The sequence below is a fragment of the Procambarus clarkii genome, chromosome 52, assembly GCF_040958095.1.
Source record: "Procambarus clarkii isolate CNS0578487 chromosome 52, FALCON_Pclarkii_2.0, whole genome shotgun sequence".
Classification (NCBI taxonomy): Eukaryota; Metazoa; Arthropoda; class Malacostraca; order Decapoda; family Cambaridae; genus Procambarus; species Procambarus clarkii.
Genome location: NC_091201.1, coordinates 19,584,692 through 19,610,335, shown reverse-complemented (window position 1 = coordinate 19,610,335; position 25,644 = coordinate 19,584,692). Strand labels below are relative to the sequence as shown.

Genomic DNA, 25,644 nt, shown 5'->3' with positions numbered 1-25,644 from the left:
CTGTGATAGGTTAGGTGGGCAGGAAATTCTCATAAAGTTTCAAAACGTTATGAAAAACGTTAATTTAAAGTGTCCTCTTATAACCTCTGCGCGTAAGCCGGACGACTCAAATAGAAAACGGAACAGAACGTCACTTTTGTGAGTCGATTTCATTTCAAATTACGTCCAAATTTAGCCATATCGCGCATACGAGCCAAAAGTGACGTTCTTTTTAGGAGGACGGGTTGAGGCAAGAGGCTACTTCCTGAGAAGGGGCAACAACTACACATGTGCTAGGTTGTGCATGTTTATCACAACAAAGATAAACATACTTAGGCCACATAGCAGGCTAAACAAATCTTGGAATGTAGCAGTATTTGAAAAAATCATGTGTGATAACATTGCAATTCCCCCATTAAGAAGGGAGGTAAAAGATGCAGTTGACACAATGAAATATGGAGCTGCCTCAGGTGATGAGGTACTCTCCACTCAGAGCTTTGGGCTCAACCCAGCCATGGAAGAGGAAAGGGAAGGGAACGGGTCAGGTTGGATAGTCAATGATGAAGCCTGGTCTTTGTCCAACATTGTCGGGGCTACCAAGCCTAATCTTCCATCACTGGCCGACTTGGGGGGGGGGGGGGGGGGGCAGGTCGCTAGCCCCCATGAGTCTGTGTTAGAGAAGTCAGTTCGTTTTCCATATATCTTTTCAAAATTTTGGGGATCCCGAAACCAAGGAATACCACTAGCCAGGGCAGCAAGGTGGGGCCAAGTGCTGGCCAGTGCAGGAAGGGGGTGTGTTAACTCAAGTGGCACCTCCTTATTAACAGGAGCCCTACTGCATCATTCTCCCACACTGGTGCAAAAACCTCTCCCTCTCTCATCCGTCTGAACACCTACTCAACCCCCCAAGGGCGACTACTTCAATGGGTGGTATGTTGACTTAACAGGATCTCTATGTTAGTGTAATTTTGCATGCACAATACTTGGAGGGGGAAAGAAGGAAGGGCTGAGACAACCCTAAGCAGCTCCAGGGAGTTGTACATGAGCCTCTCATCACAACAAAGTGAAACTCTTGAGGGAATTTCACATGCAATGCCAGGAGGTGGGGCCGAGGCAATCCCTCCCAACCCCAAGTTGCCATATGCGAGCCCCCTCACCCCGACAAGGCGACACCCTTGAGGGTCCTATCTGAAGCAGTTTAGTTAAATATCTTTGGTATGTTCAAAGGTGTTAAGAGTTTTCTAAACAATTGATATATTAAGGGTATTAAAAATTTAAAAAATCCTGGCACTTTATTAATACATCCATGAAAATAGTGCATTCCAATACAGTATATATGCCAGCATTAGGTCCAGAATGTGAACTTTATAATACAGTATTGTAACACTGCAATAATATTTATACAGTTCAGTATATTCTTGGCATAACTCATGAATTTTACAATAAGTAACTCTTATGAACTGTGGTCTTTTCTTAAGTTAGAACACTTGCAGTGTATCAGTGAGAACTTGCAGTCTTAAAGGCCTTCACAGTGCGAGGGATCTGAAGTATCAGAGGTAACCAGGCGACAGAGAAGAGATGTTTTGCAATCGCTGTCACACCCTTCCTCACGATAGGGTCTGCCATCTTTAGTGTAATACCTGATGCAAAAATATCCCAGTTACTCCTGCTGGATGACAATTACATATTTTTGTATTTTACTAAATTTGGCCCTAATGGGCTGGGCTAAACTGATGAAATTAAGTTGGTAGTTTAATGTAGGTCAAATTATGATTAGCTAGAATAAAATTGATTCAATGTTAAAACAATCAGACCAGAAACTAATAATGTCCTGCTTTTAGATGTGTTGGACTGAAATGTTTTACTTATTTCACTCTTGTACACCTGTCATTGAATCTTTCCAGGCATCGTATTTGCATGTTAATATCACCTCAGTGTATTGTGCTTCATCCACACCACATTTGATTCCCTCACCCCTTTCAGTCATATATCTCCTGTACTTCATTAACTTACCCATCCAGCATACACCATTTGTTTTTTAAACAAATTAACTACCTGTACTCTTATAAGCATTTTATTTTAATATCAATGTTTCACTTGTAAATTTCAGGGCTGGGAGTAGTATACCATCTATCTTTCCTTAACTGCCACACTAACATTCCTTCCTCTTCCTATACTGATCTCCTCTCCTACCACTCTTTATTTCACTTTCCATGCTCCCATTATTATCTGACACTTCATTCAAGTACAGTACTAATAAGTTACTTTCAATATATCTTCCCACATTTTTATCTTACAGTTCAAATTACTATGCCTTGCATCTCTTAAGGACCTACAAAATCTATGGCATCCCATTACCTTGTCTCAAATACTGAAATCATAACTTTTTCCTGAATTGATATTATATACAATCTTGATGTAAGAGAAAGTAATGGGATGTCATATTTCACATCTTTAATATAGAGTTTAGAAGACATTACACAACCTCCTTGTCTATTGACCATCCCAATGTTAAAATTATCTATATTTTTCTTACCCCTTGTCACACATACTGTTAATTGTTAATAAACTTCCTCTCATTTCATAGATCTCTCAAACATCCACAATGCTTCATGATCAGCTCAGTCATATGCTTTTTCTGGGGGGAGCCCCATCGGCTCCTCAGAGCTATACCAGGCTGATATGCTAATGTCAGACTTTGGCATCAGTCATGTGTATGGAGTTCTAGGGCCTTCTTGGGACCACAGCCAGAACCTGACCCCCTCAGAGAGGCAAGGGGAGCAATGGCCTATAGAAACCCCCGTGTGGTTGGAAACATTTTATGTCTGCCATCGACCGGGTCAAGCATCCAGAAAGATAAGTATTCCAAAACAAACCCCTAATCTGGTTAAAATTGCTACCAAAAGCCGAACTAGTACATAGAACTTCCCAACAGAAAACAAGCAAACTAGTATGACGTCACACATCACCGCATCACTGTCTGCGCAGGGGGAGCCCCAGACCTCTCACGCCGGTAATCCACCCATCAGTTCTTCGGCTGATGCTATAGGCACCTGTTGTGTGCTCTGGCTCCATTAGTTGTTTCAGCACTGTACCTAGAGTGTGGTGTCTGTCTTCTAGGTGGTGCGTGAGCCGGGAGCGAGTCTCCAGTACTTGGGCTGCATGCGCCTAGGGTTACCTTCCCTAGGTGCCTTGTAAGTACTGCCCTTGGGGCTTGGGGCCACCTTCCACAAGTTCCTTGGGTTCTGCCCCTGCTAGGCCGTTTACTGCTTGGTTTTCGGCCGCCCTTTGTGTGCTTGGGTGTTCTGTCTCCCTTGATCGCCTTAGGGTAAGGGGCAGTTTTGCACTGATGGGGCGCAGGGTGCTGTGCAGCTTGTTTTCACCTATATGGTGGCCGGCTCTGTTCTGCCTGGGTATGCTGTCCTCCTGCAGTTTTTTTTTTTATTTTTGTTTATCTGCCTGGTGTGGGGTCTGCCTTCATTCTTGCCCCCTGTATCCCTTGTGTTCTAAGTATTATTCTGGTGGTCCCCGTGAGTGTACACATCCCAGGGGTTCAATTCTAAGAAAGTTGTTTGGTAGCTTTGGGCGCCAGTTAGCAGTACCCTGCCTGGGATTACCTGAGCGCGAGTCCTATTTTAGTAAACGCTCGGGACCCTGGGGAAACCCCTGGGGGCGCGCGGGTTCGATGGATGTGACCCCGGAGTCCCCCCTCGCTTCCAGCGAGCTTGAGGGTTGCTCTCACCCCTTGTCTCAGGGTGACACTCTGTTTTGTCTCCGTCTGCTGCCTGTGGGGTCGGTGACACCTTGGACCTGGAGTCCTGCGAGTTTTGTTGCTCGTTGTGGCTCGGTTACCCAGTTGTATGCTGACTATGCAGGTGCAGGCAGCAGGGGCATTGCATGTTGAGCTTTGGTGGTGGCAACGCTCTCATTTGTTTGCTCCCTGGGAGCTCCGGGGCTGCCCCGTTTTGGTTGGTGTTGGGACTTGGGGGGGTGTTCGTTGCTTTGGTTTCTTCCACGCCCCCTTGTCTTTCCCCTGGATCCCCCCTTCCTACCTCCATCCGGTTCCTTACCATCTGTGGGTGAGGGGTCGGGGCGGGGTTTGATGGTTTTGAGACTCGGGCGGTCTCGGGGAATTCCCCTTCCGGGGTAGTGACGGGGGCATTCGAGCCTGTTCCTCCAGCCGTGTTGTATGAGTCTGCCAGTGGGCTCCCTTCCTTAGTATTTTCGCAGCTGCTCCGGTTTTCTGGTGCGGCCGGGGCTTTGGGGGGACGGCTCGGCCCCGGGGCCTGTCGTGTGGGTTCCCGGGGCTGGGGAGGGGCTGACTTGGGGGGCTTAAGGCCACGTAGGACCCTGCGGGGTTTTTTCTGCCCTCTAGGCGGGGCTTGCGGTTACGCGGAGTGGGGTTTTTCCTCCCCCTTCGCCATACGACTTGTTGGGCGTCGGCCCCTCCCCGGGCTCGGTTCCTTGTCCTTTGAGTCGGTTGGTTCCATCCTGTAGGTGGGTGCTCTTCTCCGTTGCTCCCCCATTTTTCTTGGGACGGGGTATCTCCGTCGTGTTTCCCCGTTATTGAGGTTCTACGTGACTTTTGGTCTTGGGTGCGACTGTGTCTTTGTGTGCCTTCGGGACTTGTGTTTGCTTCTGTGTTCTCGAGGGTTCGGGTAGGTTTTTGCTACTTCCCGTATTATTGGAAAGTCCGTCGGCTCCTAGTCTGGGTCGCCGGTTTGGGCTACTCGTAGCCCGGTTGGGTTCCCAATGGGGCTCCTTGTCTTCACTTCATTGGCCGGTTATGTTGTCGCTGCTTACTCTTTTGGCTCCTGTCCCATGTGATGGGTTGTTTTTCTAATTAGTGGTTCCCTAGGGTTGCATTCTGTTTGGCTACTTTTCTTGTGCAGTAGTCCTAGTTGGCGCCTTCCCGCAGAGTGGGTTGTGCGGTTCGGCCAGCGTGTCCTGCGCATGCGCTGTGGGAGTTTGTTTTGGTCTAGGCGGTGTGTTCCAGTGCTGGTGTTTTGCACCCTTTTTTCTCGGGTGCTTCGCCTCTCCCTCTTCTCCCTTCTCCGGTATGTGCCCCGTCGCTCCTGGGGTGTCCTGGATTACAGCTGTGGGGAGGATGCCGAGGTTTTCCCTGTGTCATGGGTGTGGGCCTCCTCCTTCGCCTCTACCCTGCTCTCCTGCGTGTCCGGCTCTGGCTTCTTCACCTGGTGGTGCTCCCGGGATCTTCTTGGCACTGTTGGGTCGTGTCACATTCGTGCCTCCGTTCAACAGGTGAGTTTCTGCGGTCTGGCGTCTTTCGGCCGGGCGCTGGATGCGGAGATATTTATATACCTGTATTTATTTAGGTATATTTATGTACAAATATGAGACCGTCAGCACACAGGTGACTGTCCCTTTTCAACCCTTCAGAGTCCCACTCATATGCATGTCAAACCCATGCTAGAGTCATTCAGGGGACCCACGTCTTCCATGTTATGAGGTGTGTGTGTGTGGTGTGTAATTACCTGTACCTAAGTGTAGTTACAGGATGAGAGCTACGCTCGTGGTGTCCCGTCTTCCCAGCACTTTTTGTCATATAATGCTTTGAAACTACTGACGGTCTTGGCCTCTACCACCTTCTCACCTAACTTGTTCCAACCGTCTACCACTCTGTTTGTGAGTGGTAGATGCAAAGGTGTGTGGGTTGTGGTGCTGGTTATGTACTCACCAGGCTGGGCTCGCCTGGTTGTGCTTGTGAGGTTTGAGCTCTGGCTCTTTGGTCCCCTCTATATTGAAGAACATGCAGGATAGTACCAGTGGAGAGCAGTGGTGCCATTGGCACAATCGAGGAACACTGTATAAACACCTGAGGTCTGCAGTTCTTCAACGTCCTACCTGCGAGCATAAGAAATATTGCTGGTACATCCATGGACATCTTTAAGAGAAAACTAGACTGTTTTCTAATAAAAGTTCCGGACCAACCTGGCTGTGGTTGGTATGTGGGCCACCGGGCCGCTCCAAGCAACAGCCTGGTGGACCAACCTCTCACAAGTCAAGCCTAGCCTCGGACTGGGCTTGGGGAGTAAATGAACTCCCAGAACCCCATCAAGCAGGTATCGAGCAGGTATCTCCACCGTCGGTCGCCTGGTGTGCAGGTTCCTGGGCCTGCTGGGCTCTGTCGTGTCTCCGTTGGCCCTGTCTGGGGTCGGCCTGGAGTCTGCCTGCACCATTCTCTGCCTTCGCAGAGACAAGTTGCTGCATACATGTTGCATGTTGCGTGTGGTGCATGTTGCTGCTGCACCTATGCATTGGCAACGTGTTTCGCGGTGGCATGTCCTTGTTCCTGTGTCAGGATGTTGTGGTGTGACACTTTGCTGCTGTTTTGTGCCTGGGGTTGCATGTTTGGGTTTGCTTGTGTTGTTTTTCGTGGTCTTCGGGTCCCCTGGCTTGGCTCTTCCATGTGCGTGGGGTTCTGTCCACGCTTGATTGTCCATCCCTGGTTGTGTTTCCTGGGGTTTGAGTTTTGGGTTTTTTGTCCTGCCTCTTCCCTGTTGCCTCCCTGGCATCTCCTCTGCTGGGTTTTGCCTGCACTTGCTGCTGTATGGGGGGGGGGGGGAATCGGTTTCCGCCGCTTCCCTTCCTTGTGCGCTCCCTTTATTTCCTACTCTGCCGCAGTTTTCCTTCGTGCGTTCCTTGGCTTCTTGGACGTTCCTTCAGCCTGTGTCATACGATGCGCTTATGTGTCTTGGTCTGTTTTCGTTGCTCGTACCCCTTGGTTTGGGTACTGGTCTGGTGCCAACCCTTACACCTTCTTTGGTTTTCCTGGCTTGCCCTGCCTGTTGGCTTTTCAGGGTCTTGCGATGCCTCGCGTCGGACCCGTCGTTTCTGATCTTCTGGCGGGCTTGCTCACATTGGGGAGCTTTCTGTTCGGCAGATGTTCCATCTCCTTATTTGCCGGCTTGGGCTTCTTTGGTGGTCGCGCCCGAGATCTTCCCGCGACTCCGCCTCTTCCTGGGCTCGGTTGGGCCTTGTCGGGGCTGATAACGTTCTGCCTCATGTGTCTCGCCTCCGGTTGGTGGTCTGGTGGCTTCGTTGTTTGTGTCCCACCTGCATGCTTCTTCTTGGCGTCAGTATGGGGTATTTTGGTGGTCCTTCCTTTTCCTCCTGTCCCTTCTTAGGTGGCTGTGGTTGTTAGCGTCGGCTTGGTTTTTCTGGTGGGGATTGGGGGCCGTCGTCTTCCCACATACTGTCGCCTCGTTTCGTGCAGCACTGATGGAGTCGCTTCAGCTTGCTTTCGGTCTTGGTGTTGCTTCTGCACCGTTAGTAAGCTGTCTCGTGTGTTGTTTCACTTCCGGCCTGTTCATGTGTTGCTTGCACCGTCCTGGTCTCTGGTCAGTGTGCTCTGTCTTCTCCTCGGTTGGTGGCGCCCCTTTGGTTCAGGTTTGTTTCTCGACGGCTCATTTTCCTGTTGGCATTTGCCTCTGGGGGTCGGGTTGCTGGGCTTCTTGCTCTCCTCCGCAGGGGTTTCTGCCCCTTTGGTCTTGGCGTTTTGGTTCTTCGGTGGCGGCCGTCTCCATCTTTTCTGGCACGGGATGGGGCTGCTGTGTTCCGGAGAGGTCCTTGGTTTGTTGGTGCTTGGTTGGTTGAGCTGGGGGTGCGTCGTGTTTTGTGTTCAGTGGCGGCCCTCCTCTGTTATTTGCGTGCCACGGCCTCTATGTCCGGGGCACGCTTCGAGTTGATCCGGTTTCGTTCTTCCCTGTTTATGGGTGAAGGTGTCCCGGGTTGTCTGCCATGTTATTGCAGCTGGCCTGCCTGTGTTCTTTCCCCATGCCCATGGCGTTCGTGGCTTCGCGGCTCTTGCTGCCGTCTGGGCGGTGTGTCCTTGCTGTCATTCGGGCATGGATCTTTTGGCGTTCGTACAGGGGCCTAGCTGCTCATTGTCTCGTGTTGTTCCCGGGCTCTTTCGGGGCTGTGTCGCCTTGGGTTGGTGTTTGCAGCCGGTTGTCTCACTTCCATTGAGGGGTGCGTGGTGACCGCCTCCCGGTTCCGTCCCTTTGACCTTCCTCTGTGGGTAGTTAGCTCCAAGGAGCCGACGGGGCTCCCTCCAGGAATCCAGCATTGAATGTAATGAAACCCTATTTTCTGGGTGAGACCCGGAGACTCTCCGGCAACCCTCCCTCCCTCCCTCCGGTCAGCGGTTTTTCACACGTTTTGACATCCAGCCTCAAAACTGATGGGTGGATAGCCGGCATGAGAGGTCTGGGGCTCCCCCTTCCCCCTCCAGAGGAGGGGGGGAGCTGCGCAGACAGCGGCGCAGTGACGTGTGACGTCATACTAGTTTGCTTGTTTTCTGTTGGGGAATTCTATCCACTAGTTCGGCTTTTGGTAGCAATTTTAACCAGAATAGGGGTTTGTTTTGGAATGCTTACCTTTCTGGATGCTTGACTCGGTCGATGGCAGACATAGAATGTTTCCAACCACACGGGGGTTTCTATAGGCCATTGTTTCCCTTGCCTCTCTGAGGGGGCCAGGTTCTGGCCGTGGTCCCTGGGAGGCCCGAGAATTCCATACACATGACTGATGTCAAAGTCTGACGTTAGCATATCAGCCTGGTATAGCTCCGGGAAGCCTCAGGGTCTCACCCAGAAAGTGGCGTTTCAATACATTCAATGCTGGATTTTTCTAAATCCATGAAAGTAGCAAAAGTAGCATACAATTTTCTCACCTCTACTAGAAATTTTTCAACAATCATTTTCACAATAAAAATCTGATCAGTACATTATCTTCCCATCCTAACATCACCACATTCCTCTCCTATCCTACAACATGCTTGCTTGCTCGCTCTCCTGTGCGCTCTCTCTCAAGAAAAAATTACAACCATGCATACAGCTTCCTGGAAAACTAAGTAAACTATTCCCCACTCTAGTCCTAACATTCTTCTCTGCTACTCTTATCCTTTATCAACAGGGACCACAATGACCTTAGTCCAACTATCTGGCACCTCACCCTCCTGTCATGCCATCTGATTTACATTCAACATTATGTACACCATGTTCTATGCCACTTTGCACTGTACATTCAATAAAAATTCTATGTACTTGTATAAATGGTTCTGTATCTCAATGATGAATACTGTATGTGCATTATGGACATATGTTACAATATTTAGGATTTTTTTTTATATACTGTAGTAATTATGTTTGTGACATAATTGTCTTAACATAGGCAAAAGACAACACTGATTATTTTTAAACTATAACACACTCCCAACAGGTTTAAGACAGGAGAGAACTTACTTAAAGAAATCATTGAAAACAGTACTGTTGGGCTCCTTCATCTGGTCCACTAAGTTGTCCCATGATGCTGGGAACAAGTCTGTCATTCTGTACATACATAAGAAAGCAAGTAAGTTATGCAGTGTGTACTTCCATATTTATACCTTCAACCTAACAAATGGAAAGGAATGAAAGTGACAGCAGGTGACAAGAGACTGCTCTGACTGTACTCAAATAGTCAATAATGCATCCCAGCATAAAATTTTGTTTATCTGGGATTACATATAGTACCAACCAACTTATCATAAGTAAACATCAACACTATACAACACCTGTGTCCTCCCCTTGAGGGTTTCATCTTGTCATGGTGAGGGGGCTCACATATGATGCCCTGAGACCAGTGGAAGTTGCTTCTTCTCCCCCCCTCCCTCTGGGCATTGTATATATGAAGAAACCATGTAGGGTAACTGTTCAGGTCATTGGATCACATGCCGAAGGGGTAACCCAGGAGGGAAACCACTTGGAGGTAGGTTTGGATGTCTGGGCTGGGGTGCGAGGGAGAAAGAGGTCTTTGCACCAGCAATGGAAAATGTTTGATGTGGCAGGAATTCCATGTTGAAAAGGGAGTGCACCACTTGGGACAACACACCCTTTCCTGCACTAATCAATGCTCAGCCTCCCTCTGGGCCCTGGTTGTTGGTATCCCTTGACTCCAGTGCCTAAATTTTAATAAATAGAATGCACATGGGAAACGAATCAATGTTTCAGGCTCTTGGGGCAGGCAAAAAGGCCTCCAAGATGGACTGTGATGAAAGATTGGGGTCCTTAATGCTAGCTACATTGGGCCCCATATCCAGCTTCATCTTTGGTTCACCCTACCCCTCAAGGGGTGCTTGATAGGTGTTGATAACTTCTGCTTCCATTTCATACCTGCTGTGATGGTACATAAGCAAAATTCACCTATGTGACTTTACCACCCATGTTCTTGCTGTGCATGGAAACCCATATATTTCCCATTGTTTCTTCATCTGGTTGTTGAGCCAAACCCAGCACCTACAATCCAGTGGGGTGGCAACACACTTTTTGGGTTGAGGGGATAGAGGTAAAATGTGAAGGTCAGTGTGGCCCACCTGAATCCCCTGACTTGTCTGGTTAGCTCGCCTAATTTCTGTCTTTCTGACTTTTGACAGTGTTTCTGTCTTGTATAAATTTTGTTGCATCATCATCATAGCTCACAAAATTTGGTATACATATTATTTCCTTGTCTAACAACAAATCTTCTCAATCAACTTCATTAAAGAACTTGCTAAGTCTGCAATAGCATCCTCTCATGAAATAAAGTTTTTCCACTATTTTCCCTCTTTCCAATCTCTTCAATAATGCACGGCATATTTTATTTTAAAAAGACATGGTCGCTCTTGCCAAATTGAGAAAGGTACTGGTAGGGGTCTCGTAGCCCGGTGGATAGTGCACAGGACTCGTAATTCTCTGTGGTGCGGGTTCGATTCCCGCATGAGGCAGAAACAAATTTGCAAAGTTTCTTTCACCCTGAATGCCCCTGTTACCTATCAGTAAATAGGTACCTGGGAGTTAGTCAGCTGTCACGGGCTGCTTCCTGGGGTGTGTGTGTGTGTGGTGTGGGAAAAAACCAGCGTTGAATGTAATGAAACGCCATTTTCTGGGTGAGCCCCGGAGGCTCCCTGGAGCTTATCGGGCTAATGTGTGTTATGTTAGACCGGGACATTAGCTATGGAGTTCAGACCTACCAGGGACCAGCGCCAGAACCTGGCCCCTTCAGAGAGGTTTCAGGGAGCAATGGCCCTGGAAAACCCCATATGTTTGGGGGTTTTCCTTATCTGCCATCGACCGGGGTTAGGCACCCAGAAAGGTAGGCGAAACAAAACAAACCCCACATGGTAAAAAACTACAACAAAAACCGAACAGAGAGGTAGAAAACTCCCTACAATCCCAAGGAAAACAATCAAACAATCAATTTACTGCCGCGCCGGTCGTCCGCGCAGCCCTCCCCTCCCCGGGAGGGGGAGGGGGGGCCCCGGACCTCACCGCGCCGGCTGCCGTCAGTTCGGAAACTAGGCTTCAACCAACGCGAAAAATCCCGCCGACCGGATGGGAGGGAGGGTATCCAGGGAGCCTCCGGGGCTCACCCAGAAAATGGCGTTTCATTACATTCAACGCTGGTTTTCTGGGGGGAGCCCCTACGGCTCCCTGGAGCTACATACCCAAAGAGAAGGAAAAATGGGACTTACCCGGGAGGCGGTGGCCACAAACTCCTCAACTCGAAGTCGAGACAACTGGCTGCAACCTGCGACCCAAAGCAACACAAGAACGACGAGGAGCAGGGACATTCACCAAATAACGGGCGGCCAGGACCCTGTTCGACTTCCAAAATCCACGCGCCCGAATATGAGCCCAAGACATATTACCAAACACGGCAGCCAAAGCCGCAAACTTCCTAACGTCATGGGCGCGAGGATTGACCGCAGGCTGGCTAGATTTAATAACCCTGCGGACAACCTGGGAGACCCGAGCCTTGGAACAGGGGACGAGGGAAACCGGATCAACCCAAAGCGCATCCCCAGCCACTCCGGCCGAAGCGCGCAGGTAACGGCGAAGTGCAGCAACAGGACACAACACATGATGCACCCCCGGCTGAACCAACCAAGCATCAATGACCCACAGACCCCTCCGGAAAGCAGCCGTCTCGTTCTTCGCCAGAAAGGACGGAGAAGGCTGCAAACGGACAAACCTACCCCCAGGACCAAAAGAGCAGAAACCCCTGCGCCGGAGGAGAGCATGAAGCTCCCCTACCCGGCCCCCAGAGGCCAATGCCAACAAAAACAAAGCCTTGGAAAAACAATCAGGAACCGAAGGGGCCACCACAAACCGAGGAGAGGAAAGATAGGAGAGCACCCTGTCCAAGGACCAGGACGGCTCAGGCGGCGCATGAGCAGGCCGGAGGTGAAACATAGCACGGGAAAGCTTACGAAACGGGGCAGATGTGACGTCCACCCCGAAAGCGAGCTGGAGCGGCTCCGCCAGCGCCGCACGATACGAGGCGACAGTATTAGGCATCAAATGACGGTCCTGAAAAAGCCAAGTAAGGAAGGACAAAACAACCCGATCCGAAAGAAAAGACAACCTACGAAGAGCCAGAAAATGGCGAAAGGAACGCCAGGAAACTTCATACTGTCACCTAGACGAAGCTCTCAGGTGGGACACCATCAAAGAAGCCACCTGATCACCATAGAAATGGTGATACACCCGCGTCAAAAAGACCAGACGCGAAGAGCAGAGGAGAAGGTCGAACCAGCCCCGTACCGGATCGGGCCGACCTGCTGAAATAGGCGGAGCCGCGGGAAACGTCCCGGGTTCGGGCACCGAGCCAAAAGCACCGGAAACCAAGGCTGGGCCGGCCACCAAGGGGCCACGAGGACTACTCTCCCCGGGAATGTCTCTAACCGAACCAGAACCCGAAGCAACAGCTGGACCGGAGGAAAAAGGTACAGGTAACCCCACCTCGACCAGTCCTGCCGAAAAGCATCCACCGCGAACGCCTTGCAGTCGGGGAAGGGCGTCACATATAGAGGGAGACACCGGGACCACGCCGACGCGAAGAGGTCCACATCTGGGAGACCGTACGTCTGGCAGATCCAACGAAACGAGTCGTCGTCGACCGTCCATTCCGTGGACAGGGGAAGGAAGCGAGACAGACCGTCCGCCAGAACGTTTGACACTCCCCGGACGTGAACCGCACGGAGAGCCAAACCCCGAGAATCCAGCAGACGAACCACTCGAAGGGACCAACCCCAAAGAGCCAAGGACTGAAGAGAACCCCCGCGGTTCAGGCAATGAACCACCGGAGAACAGTCCGAATGGAGGCGAATGGTCGATCCCCGAGCGACCCGAATCCTCCGAAGCGCGAACCAGACAGCCGCGAACTCCTGAAGCGTGCTGTGAGCCCGATGGAAGGACGGACCCCACCGTCCCTGGCCTGCCTGGTGAGCACTGGTCACAAAGCCCCAGCCGAGAGACGACGTGTCCGTGAACACATCGAGCGAGGGCTCGGGAAGGCGCCAAGGCACCGAACCCCGAAAAATCCGAAGAGGAAGACGGTGACGCAGCAACCGACATAAGACCCCCGGAGGGCGAACCCAACGATCGCGAGAGAGGCGGAAAGGACGTCCCCGAAGGAACCAAAACAGACGCCGAAGCCAAACCCGACCCGGCGGGTAGACTAGCATGGCGAAGTTCAGACTCCCGCACAACCGCTCGAGCAACCGCCGAGTGACCCGGGACCCCCTCAGAAACAGCAAACGGCGGTCCCGCAGCCGCCGCAACGCCACCGGAGAGAGAGACAAGGAAGCGGTCCGAGAATCCCAAACAAGACCCAGCCTGGTCCGAACCTGGGACGGAACCAGATGGGACTTCCTCCAGTTCACCAGGAACCCGAACCTGGCGAGCTGGGAAAGAACCAAATCCCTGGCGAGCAGACAAGCTGACCGACTGGGAGCCCACACCAGCCAGTCGTCGAGGTAGGCCAAAACCCGAATCCCTAGAAGACGCAGACGGGTCACCACAACTCGGGTCAGACGCGTGAAAACGCGAGGTGCCAGATTCAGGCCAAAAGGTAGGCATCGAAAACGGTAAGCGTGACGCCCTACCACGAAGCCTAACCAGTCCCTGAACCCCGGATGAATAGGAACGTGCCAATACGCGTCCTTGAGGTCCAGGGACACCATCCAGGCACCCGGCTCCAACAGAAGCCGGACCTGAGACAGAGTAGTCATCCGAAAGGAGGGGCAAGGAATCCAGGGGTTCAGACGGGACAAGTCCAGAATGAACCTCAGATCCGCACAGTCCCGTTTCGGCACTGGAAACAGGCGGGAAACCCACCTGAGGGACGTAGTCGGTTCGACCACGCCCAAGCGCACCCACTCCAAGATGACTTGACAAAGCGCAGGAGAAGAGACCTGCCCTGTTCGCCCCGAACCCCCCAAAGGAGGACGAGTCGCCCAATGCCACCGCAGGCCGGATGACACGACCGAAAAGGCCCACAAATCGTGGGACCAAGCGTGGGCAAACAGAGCGAGCCTCCCTCCCATCGCCCCGTCAACGGGGCAAACTGCGAAAGGGCCGACGCCCCGTACGAGAACCCAACCGTCGAACAGGGCGAACACTGCGCCGCCCAGACGACGCTGGCCCCAAAGGGAACAACGGCTCAGAAACTGGCACCAAAGGCCCACCTCGACCAGCGGAAACCGAAACCCTGGCACGACCCCTCCGAAACTGCCGAGAACGACTGCTCCGGAGAATCAACAAGTCCGCCATAGGACGACAACTAGCCGAAGCCGCATGCAGAAACTGGGACACTGCAGACTCTGCAAGCAGCAACGGACAAAAAGGAGACGAAAACCTAAGAGCCAGGGCCCAAGCGGAATCCAAAGAGAGGGCGAGCACAGCCTGACGGCACGCGAGGCGAGAAGCAAAAAACAGAGACACCGCTTCCTTCAGGATGGGCGCAAAGAGCTTCAACAGTGCAGCCGACGCCCTAGCTGCCGAAGAAAGCGCCCCGGACGAAGGCCCTTCACTCAACGCTCCCACATCCTCCTCGAGCCAAGCAGAAGAGAGCTCGAGAAGGGAAAAGAAACGCAAGACCGAAGCCAAATGCCCACGGGAGCGCAACTCCTCCGCAACCAATGAAGCCGAAAGCTGAGGAACCTGCACGTGAAGCTGGAAAAGGCCAACATCCCGAGAAAGCACAGGAGCGAATAAGCACGCATTAAGGTGCTCAAACTCGCCCCCCAGGTAAACCTGCATAAAAGTAGCAGTCTCACGCCAATCAAGCGTGCGAGTCCGACAGAACCCATGCCACGCCCCCAACGAAAAGAAAGGGCAGTCTGCTAGCCAGGAAGACCCCGGAACCTCCAAACGCACCCAAAAACGGGAAGAAGAACCGAACTCAAACGAGGACGGATCCATTGGGGAGGCATAACCCGGGTCTCGCAAGAGGTATGCAGCAAGAGCTTCCCGAGCCACCTTCGCGGAGAGACGGGAAGTAGCAAACCCCTATAAAGACGGAGCCGAGGTACCCAAAGGCGCCCGGAACCGAACCCGGGGAGGAGCCGAACCCAAATCATACTCATACAGGGAGGGAGGATAAGAAAACCCCTCCCCCTGCAACAATAAACCCCGTGGGGAAGGCAAAAGCACCCAAGCGGGGTCACAGGGGGCCCAAGGCCCCCAGGCCGACTCCTCCCCAGCCCCAGGATCCCTTACGTCGGGACCCGGGGCAGAGCCGTCCTCCAAACCCTCTACCCCTGAAGGTAGAGTCCAAGGGAAAGGCAGACAAGGGGGCCTGCTGGTGGGACCCAGAAGCCTCGGCAGGAGGAACCGGCTCAAATGCCTCCGTCCCCGACCCGGATGGGGCAGCCCCCGAAGCAGCCCGAGTCTCTCCACCAACTAAATCCTGTGCCAAGGCCGAAAACCGCATACGTTTCGGAGCCGGACACAGGGGGGTGGTGCAGGAAGAACCACAGGGGAAGGACCAGAGGGCGTAGGAGTCAAAGCCATAGCAATCAACGCCCCCAGGTCAGGGTCCCTAAAGCCAAAACGGGGCAGCCTCGGGGCATCCAGGCGGGAAACCGACCTAGCGCGTTGCAATAACCTAAATCTAACATGCAACGCTGATGCTGCCTGTACTCTAATAGGAACATCCTCAGAGTAAAACCTGAGCACAAGCAGAGAACAGGACTCGCAAGACTCCGGGTCAAAGGTGTCATTGACCCAACAGGCAGCATGACGGAGGCAAAACAGGTGACTGTCACCCTGAGACAAGGGCACACTGCAACCTTCAAACCCGCACAAGGCAGGCTGGAACTCGGGAGACGCATCCATGGGTCCCCGAGCCCCGACAGGGGTTTCCAGGGCCCGTAGGGTAGCAACTACGGGAAGCCCGGGCAAGGTGTTGCTAACTGGTTAAGAAACCCAAACAAAACACGGGTAAATGATAATACTGAAAACCCCTGGGACGTGTACAAGCACGGGGGCCTAGCAGAGGACCACCAAAACAATACCAGGGGAACTATGGGCCCACGAGGCAGCACCTCCACCAGGCAACCAAAAACAAAACAAAAGAAAAACCCCGCAAAAGTACACCGTCCCCAGAGCAACAGGAACCGGTCGCCGCTTAGGTGGCAGGCCGCGCAACACCTTGACGCCCTAACCAGCACAAAACCACTCCCTACCCAAGGCCAAACAAGGGCCCCAAGCCCCAGCTGGCCCCAAGGGCGAGGCAAATGCCGAGCAGCAAAAACCTCTATGGGAGCGGTTCCCGAACACCCCAGAGAAGATAACCCTGACACGCAAGGGCAGTACTCACAGGGCGCCTAGGGAAGGAAGCCCTAGACGCATGCAGCCCCGGCACTGATGAAGTACTCCTGGCCACCGCACACCACAACAACAGCAGAGAACGCCACACGAGGCAAACACCGCCAAGGAATTTGAGGCCAGAGAAGCGTCTATCCCGGTTGACACTAGCTTGCGAACTGACGGCAGCCGGCGCGGTGAGGTCCGGGGCCCCCCCCTCCCCCTCCCCCTCCCGGGGAGGGGAGGGCTGCGCGGACGACCGGCGCGGCAGTAAATTGATTGTTTGATTGTTTTCCTTGGGATTGTAGGGAGTTTTCTACCTCTCTGTTCGGTTTTTGTTGTAGTTTTTTACCATGTGGGGTTTGTTTTGTTTCGCCTACCTTTCTGGGTGCCTAACCCCGGTCGATGGCAGATAAGGAAAACCCCCAAACATATGGGGTTTTCCAGGGCCATTGCTCCCTGAAACCTCTCTGAAGGGGCCAGGTTCTGGCGCTGGTCCCTGGTAGGTCTGAACTCCATAGCTAATGTCCCGGTCTAACATAACACACATTAGCCCGATAAGCTCCAGGGAGCCGTAGGGGCTCCCCCCAGAAAAAAAGTAGTTAGTAAACAGTTGATTGACAGTTGAGAGGCGGGCCGAAAGAGCAAAGCTCAACCCCCGCAAACACAACTAGCTGAATACTGAATATCAAATAACTTCTTCTTTTCTAGTAAATACAAAATCCAGCAATGCTGGAACATTCTCTTCTCTCATTCTCATGGCCTCTTTAACGTCTTGACACATGAAAGATTCCAAGGTTTACAAATTGGCCGGTCCGGATGTCCTGTGTCCTTGCTTCATATACTACCAAGTCTATTTATTTCAAACTCAAGTCACAAAGTATCAACAAATATGATTTATCTTTATCTGCTTTTACTATAACCTCTCTTTCTTGATTATTATAAGGCCCTCTCTTTTGCCAACTAGTTCTTCTACAGCCCATGTGTAAATAGCTGCCTCATGTGATCCAACAGGCCTTCTGCAGATTCTTTATTCTCACAGTATTCTTAATTATAATCATATAGCTACGAAAACCATATGAAAATTGTAATCAGCATACATATCGTATAATTATAATGAATTTTATACCATGATTACTGCATTAGCATAGTAATATTTGCAACAACAATGACATTAGCAAAGTAAGCAATCATAAAACTAAAAAGTGTTTCCTATCACCTCATGCTCCTGTCCACCTAGCAGTTCATAGGTACCCAGGAGTTAGTCAGCATGTTATGGGATTGTATCCTGGGGAGGGTCAGTAATTCGACCTTAGTGGGGACCTCAATATAAGCCTAACATATACTGTATGTATATACTGGCTGACTGTCCCCCAACAAAATGAATTATTAATATTATTATAAAACAATAGCAGAATTTTTCTGTGGGTCAAGGTAAACTTCCCTGCGTCCATATAGAGCTATTATATCCATATTAGCATCATTGCTACAAAAATCAGACAATAGTAATTAAAGTCAACATACGATAACCACATTACACATTCAATCAATATACTGAATTACTATACTTTAACACTTAAAAGTGCAGTTAAGAGACAAGAACTGAAAATAGTGTGGTCTAACCCATAGGCCTCCTTTGCTGTGTAGAGTAGATAGAAGTCTGGGTCATCATTCTCATTTGCCTCATCCAGGTCTAGTACCCAGTTCTCAGTATTCAACACTCTCTGTAACAAAAATTAAAATTTTAACATCATAATACCGTTAACAAAATCATTTTATCAGCATCAAGTGTGGTAGGAGACCATATTGATATATTAAATCAAGTTTTTATTAACCCTTTAGCTGCAATACCATTTTCTTGAGTGGCAGTTGAGTTTCCTCTATAGTTTACAAAATTTATGTAGTACTACTGGCAACCAGAACCAGAATCTGGTTAACAATTTCGCGCTCTCGGCGCTCAAAAAAAATCAATACCCTAGATGCTTTCGGCACTTCGCGCCCCTACGCGTAAGACCGAAAAAGTGTACACTCTTTTGACTGTCCTGACAATAATTGAAGGCGCACGTATTTAAATTTGGTATCACTGTGTTCGCAATGAAATTGTCTATAAGAGCATACCTATAAAATGCCGCCCAAGCATAAGGAGTATCAACACCAAATAAAAAACTATGCAGATCACTCGCCGAGAGCGCCAAACAGCAACAAAATGTTTCCACTCTCTTAATGGTTGCGAAGCCTACAGTTGTCCTACATCGCTAATTTTGGTATCATTGGAATCGCAATAAAATTCTCTACACGGACATATGCATATGAATGTTTAATATAGGTAATTGCCCACCCGCAAGAGTGTGGGAAGTGGAGAGTAGTTAGCCGCGAGCGCACTGGCGAAAACACAGGGGGGAAATCATGCTTGGAAAGTTTATACATTTATACGTTGTCTGACCCTACTTTTCTATGTACGTATTTCTTTTTTATACCAATGTGTTCGCAATAAAATTTTCTATAAGATGAAATGTATAACATTTGTACAAAGCATGTGTAAGAGAAGCGCCAAATATAGAACCACGTCGCTCAGTATGCTTTCACGGCAGAAACGAACGCATTGTTTTCGTTCGTTTGATGTTTCTCATGTTTATACTTGTTGAAACATTTTATAATTTGTATGACAGTGATCGCAGTAAAATTCCCTACACAGACATATACATAACACATACAAATATTTCCCACGTGTTGGATATATCAACGGCTAAAGGGAACCCACTGCCACACGACCGCCACACCCAGAGCCACACCCTCCACACCCCCAAACATACTTTGTGTTTTTTTTTTTTACTCATAGAAGTTTATGTGATATAATATTCATTCTGGTACCAAAAAATTCGCAAATAAATTCTCTACAAAACGTATATAATACAACTTCTTATAGATGATAAAAAATTCCAAATAGGTGTACTTACCCTGTCTATGTTGATTGAAGATCAACAGTTGAGCATTTTTTCTTCACTCCACCATCTTCAGGCTTCTGATCCTGAAGTTGCTCATCTGATGTTTCTTAGGTGGAGTGAAGCTGTTGCCGGTGGTTATTTTTTCTCCACCCAAAATATCTTTCTTCGGTGGTACCTTGTGTAGCAAGGCGCAGCGCACAGTGCCACATCACAAGTTTTACATCCATATATCACGTCCCTCCTTTTGCCAGACTTGTAACAAACACGGCATCTTTTTTTTTTAGCCAAGTGCACGAGTTCATGCGTCAACTTGTAGTTGAGACGTTGTTCTGAATCTATAATTCTTGTATTTTTTGGATTCACTGGAAGAATATTGTCTTCTACAGGAACCACCAAACTTGTAGTAGAATCTTCTATGAAATCAGAAACATCAAGTGGTTCTATGTCCTCAATGTCCATTTCAGAATTTGTGGTTGATGAGTGGGCTTTAGGTGTTGAGGTGAACAGAGGACGCCTAGCACCAGATGGCCCGGGTGTTGAAACTGCCGCGTCAGCAGGAGGAGCTGCGCTGGCATCTATGTCGGGAACATGTGGTATACTTGTTGTTGTTGGCCATTCCTTGCTGTTCCACGCCAATAAGGCTTTTATTCCTACTGCGTGAAACTCTAATAGTGTTAGTTTTTTTGTATCTGTTGAGTAGTGGTTATACAATGCGTATGCATTGTGCATGGCCATTTGCAGAAAATAGAAAGTGATCTTCTTGGTCCATTTGTGGGTTTTTCTTGCAAACTCATAATATTTGACCATTTGATCAAAATGATCAACACCTTTCATGAACTTATTGTAATCCACTATGGCCTTGGGTTTGTTCATTTTCACAATTTCTACTCCAGTTCTCCCATCACCTTTACGAACGCGTTTCCTGCGCTGTGCTTGAGTAGTGTCGGCATTGTGGATATTGGTGATGACAGAGACGGGGCGCTTGTCCTTCCAAACTATAACAAAGGTGTTATCCTTACGCATGTATACGGTCGTGTCGGTTGCCATTTTACCCTTTACAACTTGTTGCAGATCCTTGGGGGCGCCACGTTGTAGTCTAAGTGTGCCACATGTGTAAACATGTGGAAGAACTTAGAAATGTGTTGGAACCGAGCAGACGACATAAACAAGTTGAAGAATCGACAATGCCACATCTGATTCGTCTGCCAGTACATCCTCATTGTAGGCATCTTCACTATGCCCATCAGTATGCACAGGGCCAAATATCGGGCCATTTCTTTCACCGACACTGGTTTCCACGTTTTTCTTGCTGACTCAGCCATGAGATGTATGACGTGTGTGGCATGCAAATTTGTTTCATACTCTAAGTATTCAACCACTGCTCTAGTGAAAAATAATTGTAAAAACTGCAATGGAGTAGCAGGTAGTGGAATTGTTAGGCCAGGGGTTGCAGTAAAGTTATCAACGATGGGAGGAGTATTGCTACAATTCCACTCATCACCCAGCCTAGCCCTCTTTGGTACCGGACACGTGCGGTCACCGCGTGGCGGGGCTGGGGCTTCTTCATCACTCTCATCCTCACTCTCACTCGAAATATCTTCATCACTTGAGGAAACCTCATAAAGAACATCATTTTCCGGTTCGTCAGCCTCCAAATCATCATCAGAAGACCCTGAAAAGGCTTCAACAACGTCGGGAATCTTGGATGGAGTGAGATTGACCCCACGATACAGATCGAAAATCCTGGCGATCTCTTCTGCTTTCCTAGATTTCCTACCTTTGTTTTGCGTTCCACTGCTTGTTCCTGGTGCAGCATCCATGTTGAAGGTATTGAATGGGTTTTAGGTACACGAGAACGGAAACGGAACGGAAATAAATGCGTAAAACGGGTCACGTTTGCCGCAAGAGGGGAGCACAGTGTGGGCACTTGGCGTGTCAACAAAACAATGGGCCGACCACGTGACTGGGTAGGCCGAGATGCCATGTGTTCGGTGAGGGAGAACGGGAATTTCATGGAGAACAATCTGAGAGTATCCCCATCCATTTCGGTTAAAAAATGGAATTTATAGAAATATTTTTTCGATTGACGAGAAAAGTAGGCAGTTATGCGGAATCGTAAGAAAAACCAGTGACGAGTTATCTCTACTCGAAAGCGCGAAAGTGTTAATTCAACAAGGTAAGAGTAGGACGATGGTTCGTAGAAAAAGCAAAACCATCCAGAAAGTCCAGTCAAAACAAAATAAACCAATGCTTGAAAATAAACCCTGAGTTGAATGTAATACAGTACAAACATACTTTAAATATGGGAAAAGTACATAATGGGTGAGCAGGGAAGTAAGGATAGTTGAAAAACAGACTGGAGAGGAAGCATAAAAGTGCAAAATTGGTTTCAGGACTTGACCAAGCTGTTGGACAATAAACTGAGGTTGAGTGCACCATCGGCAGGAGCGCCAGACAAGCCTCATCCATATGAGGGGGCTCCAAGGGCAGAGATCATCTCACACAATTAAGTTTGTTCTACTGTCGTCTTCTTCGTCATTTTCTTTCTTTATTTGCCTCTCGTTTTCCTGCTGCTGCTTGTCACACTTTTTTTGTGACAATTTGGATATAGCTGGCAGTAGTGCCTGTCTATAAGGGCTGGGTGAAGAGTGGTGACATCAAAGACTGCACGGATATCTTATGCAGAGATTGGTGAATTGTCCCTAGAAGGGTGTCTGCTTAGCTTTCTGGCGCTTATTGTCTGGTGTGGTAGATGCTGCCAATTCATTTGTTTTCTGATGTTCCTAACACTAGGCCTCATAATCTTTTCCAACTCGTCTAGGCTATAAAGTTGATGCCTTGATCTTGAGTTGTGGGTAATTGCATTCGGTCTGGTGAATCATTTTGAGTTGTAGATACTGTGGTGACGTCATTGTATCATTGGACAATGTGGAGAGGTCGACCTTACCCATGTATCTGAAGAGTGGTTTCTATTGTTGGTGGCACTGTCAGTGTCTGTGGTAGCTCTCTGTGTGGCTGCATCTTCAAACACCCCCCCATCCCTGTGGCAGGTGTAATTTTGTTGCCTCACCAAGAAAGTGTTTACTATCCTAATGAATAGGATATGGTCTTGTTTGGTGACCCTGTCAGCATATGCTAAGATGACCTGAATGTGTATGTTTGTGATGACCAAACCACACATCAGAAAATGGAGAAATGGTCTGTCATTTTGGTCTGTCTAGCAACTTTAATGTGACTCTGACTGTGTATGTTGCTCTTGGTGGCTGGTGCCACTGGCCTTGGGTCATGCATTGGGTGCTGGCATTTGTGATCCATGCATACAGATGATTGTTGTGGCTGGTTGGATACATCCTGTTGGCAGGCTTGGCAACTCTCCTGGGCTTAGATCTAGCAATATCAGCCTTGGCCTTTGAGTGATCGCAGATTGATTTGTCATGTTTTTAATTTTTTATACTCCTTTCTTTTTGGCAGTGACCACAAGGTACATTTTTTAGTGGATCAGGTATATTCCTTAATAGTTGCGTGTATCTGTGCATATGCTGCATCTTGCTACTTGCATCAATGCAGTCCCCGTAGCTCAGTGGTAAGACACTCGCTTGGTGCTTCATGAGTGCTTTGGCCTGGGTTCATATCCTGGCCAGGGAGGATTGACCACGTGCCAATTCTTAACTATAGCCTCTGTTTACCCCAGCAGCGAATGGGTACCTAGTTGTTAAACGATTTAGCACGTTGTATTCCGGGGAAAAATTAGGATTAAGGACCTGGCTGAAATGCTATGCGTGCTAGAGATTTTACAAGAGTGTAAGAACTTGCTCTGGGCATTTGTTTATGAAGTGCTTATACTTGAAGCACTGTCTTAGGTTGAAGTCTCTCTCCCATAGAGATTTGGGACGGCAAGGAAGTAATGCCCAAGCATTTGAATCCTCGTTTCGTGGCTTTCTGTGTCTGCTCTGCTGTCTCGAAAGAAATTTTCAATGTAGGGCGAGAGTTGTCAATAGATCTGATCATATGTGCCAACGGGCAGTCAGAGAAAGGTTTTCTTCATTAACCTGGTGAATTATTGTCCTCAGCTTCTGCTATCTAGTGGTTCAGCCTGTTGACAAAAATCATTTTGATGGCTGCAAACTGTCTAGATGGTATTGATGACAACTTTGCCTCTTTAAGTGGAACCCAGTTTAATGGGTCCAGGAGTTTGTGTAAATTGTCTTTGTTTGCAATGATCACTGTCGCTACGTTTTGTTAATCGTTAACCTATTGCTGCTATAAACATCGACAGTAGGACCTGTTGATGAAGACATTGATAGGTACTACTATCGTTGCTCTATTTATAGCAGCAAATATTTCCCACGGTATGTATTTCTAGACTCTGAGGAGTCTGACTTTTATTTTTATCTTAAAAGCCATGGTGGTGCAGATTCCAGAATTAGCATCACTCTGCCTACACACTACTCATCTGGCAATGCCTCAAGGACTTGAACTGTTAGATAAGAGTGATGTGTGTTGTAATGACTGGTATATACAGTTTAGCTTTTGTGGTTGTTAATGTAAATGTTTCTTTTTTAAAATACCAGTTTGTTTTATTTGTGTTAATTTTTATGTTTTATTTGTGTTTGAGAGTATGTATTAGTAAATGAGTATGATTCTGCATGTAAAAGTTAACCTGCGCATTTCCGTGAGAGGAGCATTCCTGCACTCCACGAGGTAGAGAGGACTGAGATTCCATACACAGGTTGTGTGGTGTGTGCGCTTGAGGTACTCACCTCACTGTGTGAGGTGAGTACCTCAAGTAAATTGACCTCCAATTTATATCCAAGTGAAGAGAACTGTATTCGTTAATCTGGTGAGTGAGATTTTTCTCTGTATATATTAACCCTTTTCCAGTTATATAAATGTAATGCACGCACTTTGGTTGTTTCTTGAGTCCCGCCAATGCAAAAATGTGGTACCGGTCCCACGTGGTCATTCTTGTGTTTGAAGTCTGTATAAACGCCCATTAGTTTTATATCCCTAGTTTAAAGTAAAGTACCTGTACTGTAAATAAGAAAGAAAGGATGGGTTTTGTGAGTTCATACTCGAGGGTATGGCTTACAAGCTTTGTGATCTTACAGCGTGTAATTACCTAAGTGTAATTACAGGATGAGAGCTATGTTTCTGGTGTTCTGTCTTCCCAGTAATCCTTGTCATATAACCCTTTGAAATTACTGACAGTTTTGGCATCCACCACATCTTGTTCTAACTGTCTACCACTGTTTATAAAAGAAAACTTTCTAATATTTAGTTGGCACCTTTTTTTTTCCTTAGCTTGAATCTGTATCCTATTGTTCTTGAAGTTGCTGGTTTCAGGAATTACTCTTGACAATTTGGTCGATTCCTGTTATTATTTTGCAAGTGGTGACGACATCACCTCTTTTTCTATCTTCTAGTTTTGGCATATTTAACACCTCTACCTAAATGAGTCACCCTGAGATTTTTAAATATATATGATATCCTGAACAAGAATTTGATAATATTTGACCTCAATCTGTACACCTGATTAATTGACCAGAGAGGGGGTACATACCAGTCTGCCTCCTGCTCACACAACTAGATGAGTAAGGACGATGTATGATGACGATGGTTATCTGTCGTTGTCTCCCACTAGGTGATTCACTAAGTGCTAGTAGATTGATGATGTCGGTTCTTCTCTGTCTACACAAAGCTCTGGAGTCAGTCACTGTAACGTTGTGTGACAGTTCACTAATTTACTGTACCACTGATCACAGTCACCACTCAACAAACACAATCAGGCAGTTCCACGGCGGGTCATCCCACCTGGCCGTAAGGTCAGGTCGCTCCACGTGGTCCTCCAAACTTACATGCACCGGTGATGCCACTAGCTCCACTTTGGTTTCTTCGCACTATCGCTAGCGATATGACTATGCTATGTTGCACCCTGTTAGCTACACACTGCGAGATGCCAAACACTATGATCTAGCCTCTATATTCCTTCAATGTCCCGAGAAATTGACGAATTTCTGCGGACCTCGCTAATCGTGTGTGTCCCCTTACCGGCTCACAGCTACTACCACACACACACAACTTGTGTGTGT

General features: G+C 48.7%; 1 protein-coding gene across 1 annotated transcript in view; it reads right to left on the bottom strand.

Annotated features, from left to right (window-relative positions):
- Positions 1 to 1,258: 1,258 nt before the first annotated feature.
- Positions 1,259 to 25,644, bottom strand: part of LOC123763679 (sphingomyelin phosphodiesterase) — a gene marked incomplete in the record, with an annotated part of 310,341 nt that continues 285,955 nt past the window's right edge. The window contains 3 exon segments of the mRNA XM_069304313.1: positions 1,259 to 1,619; positions 9,246 to 9,332; positions 18,234 to 18,334. Coding sequence (XP_069160414.1) covers positions 1,496 to 1,619; positions 9,246 to 9,332; positions 18,234 to 18,334 — 312 coding nt within the window.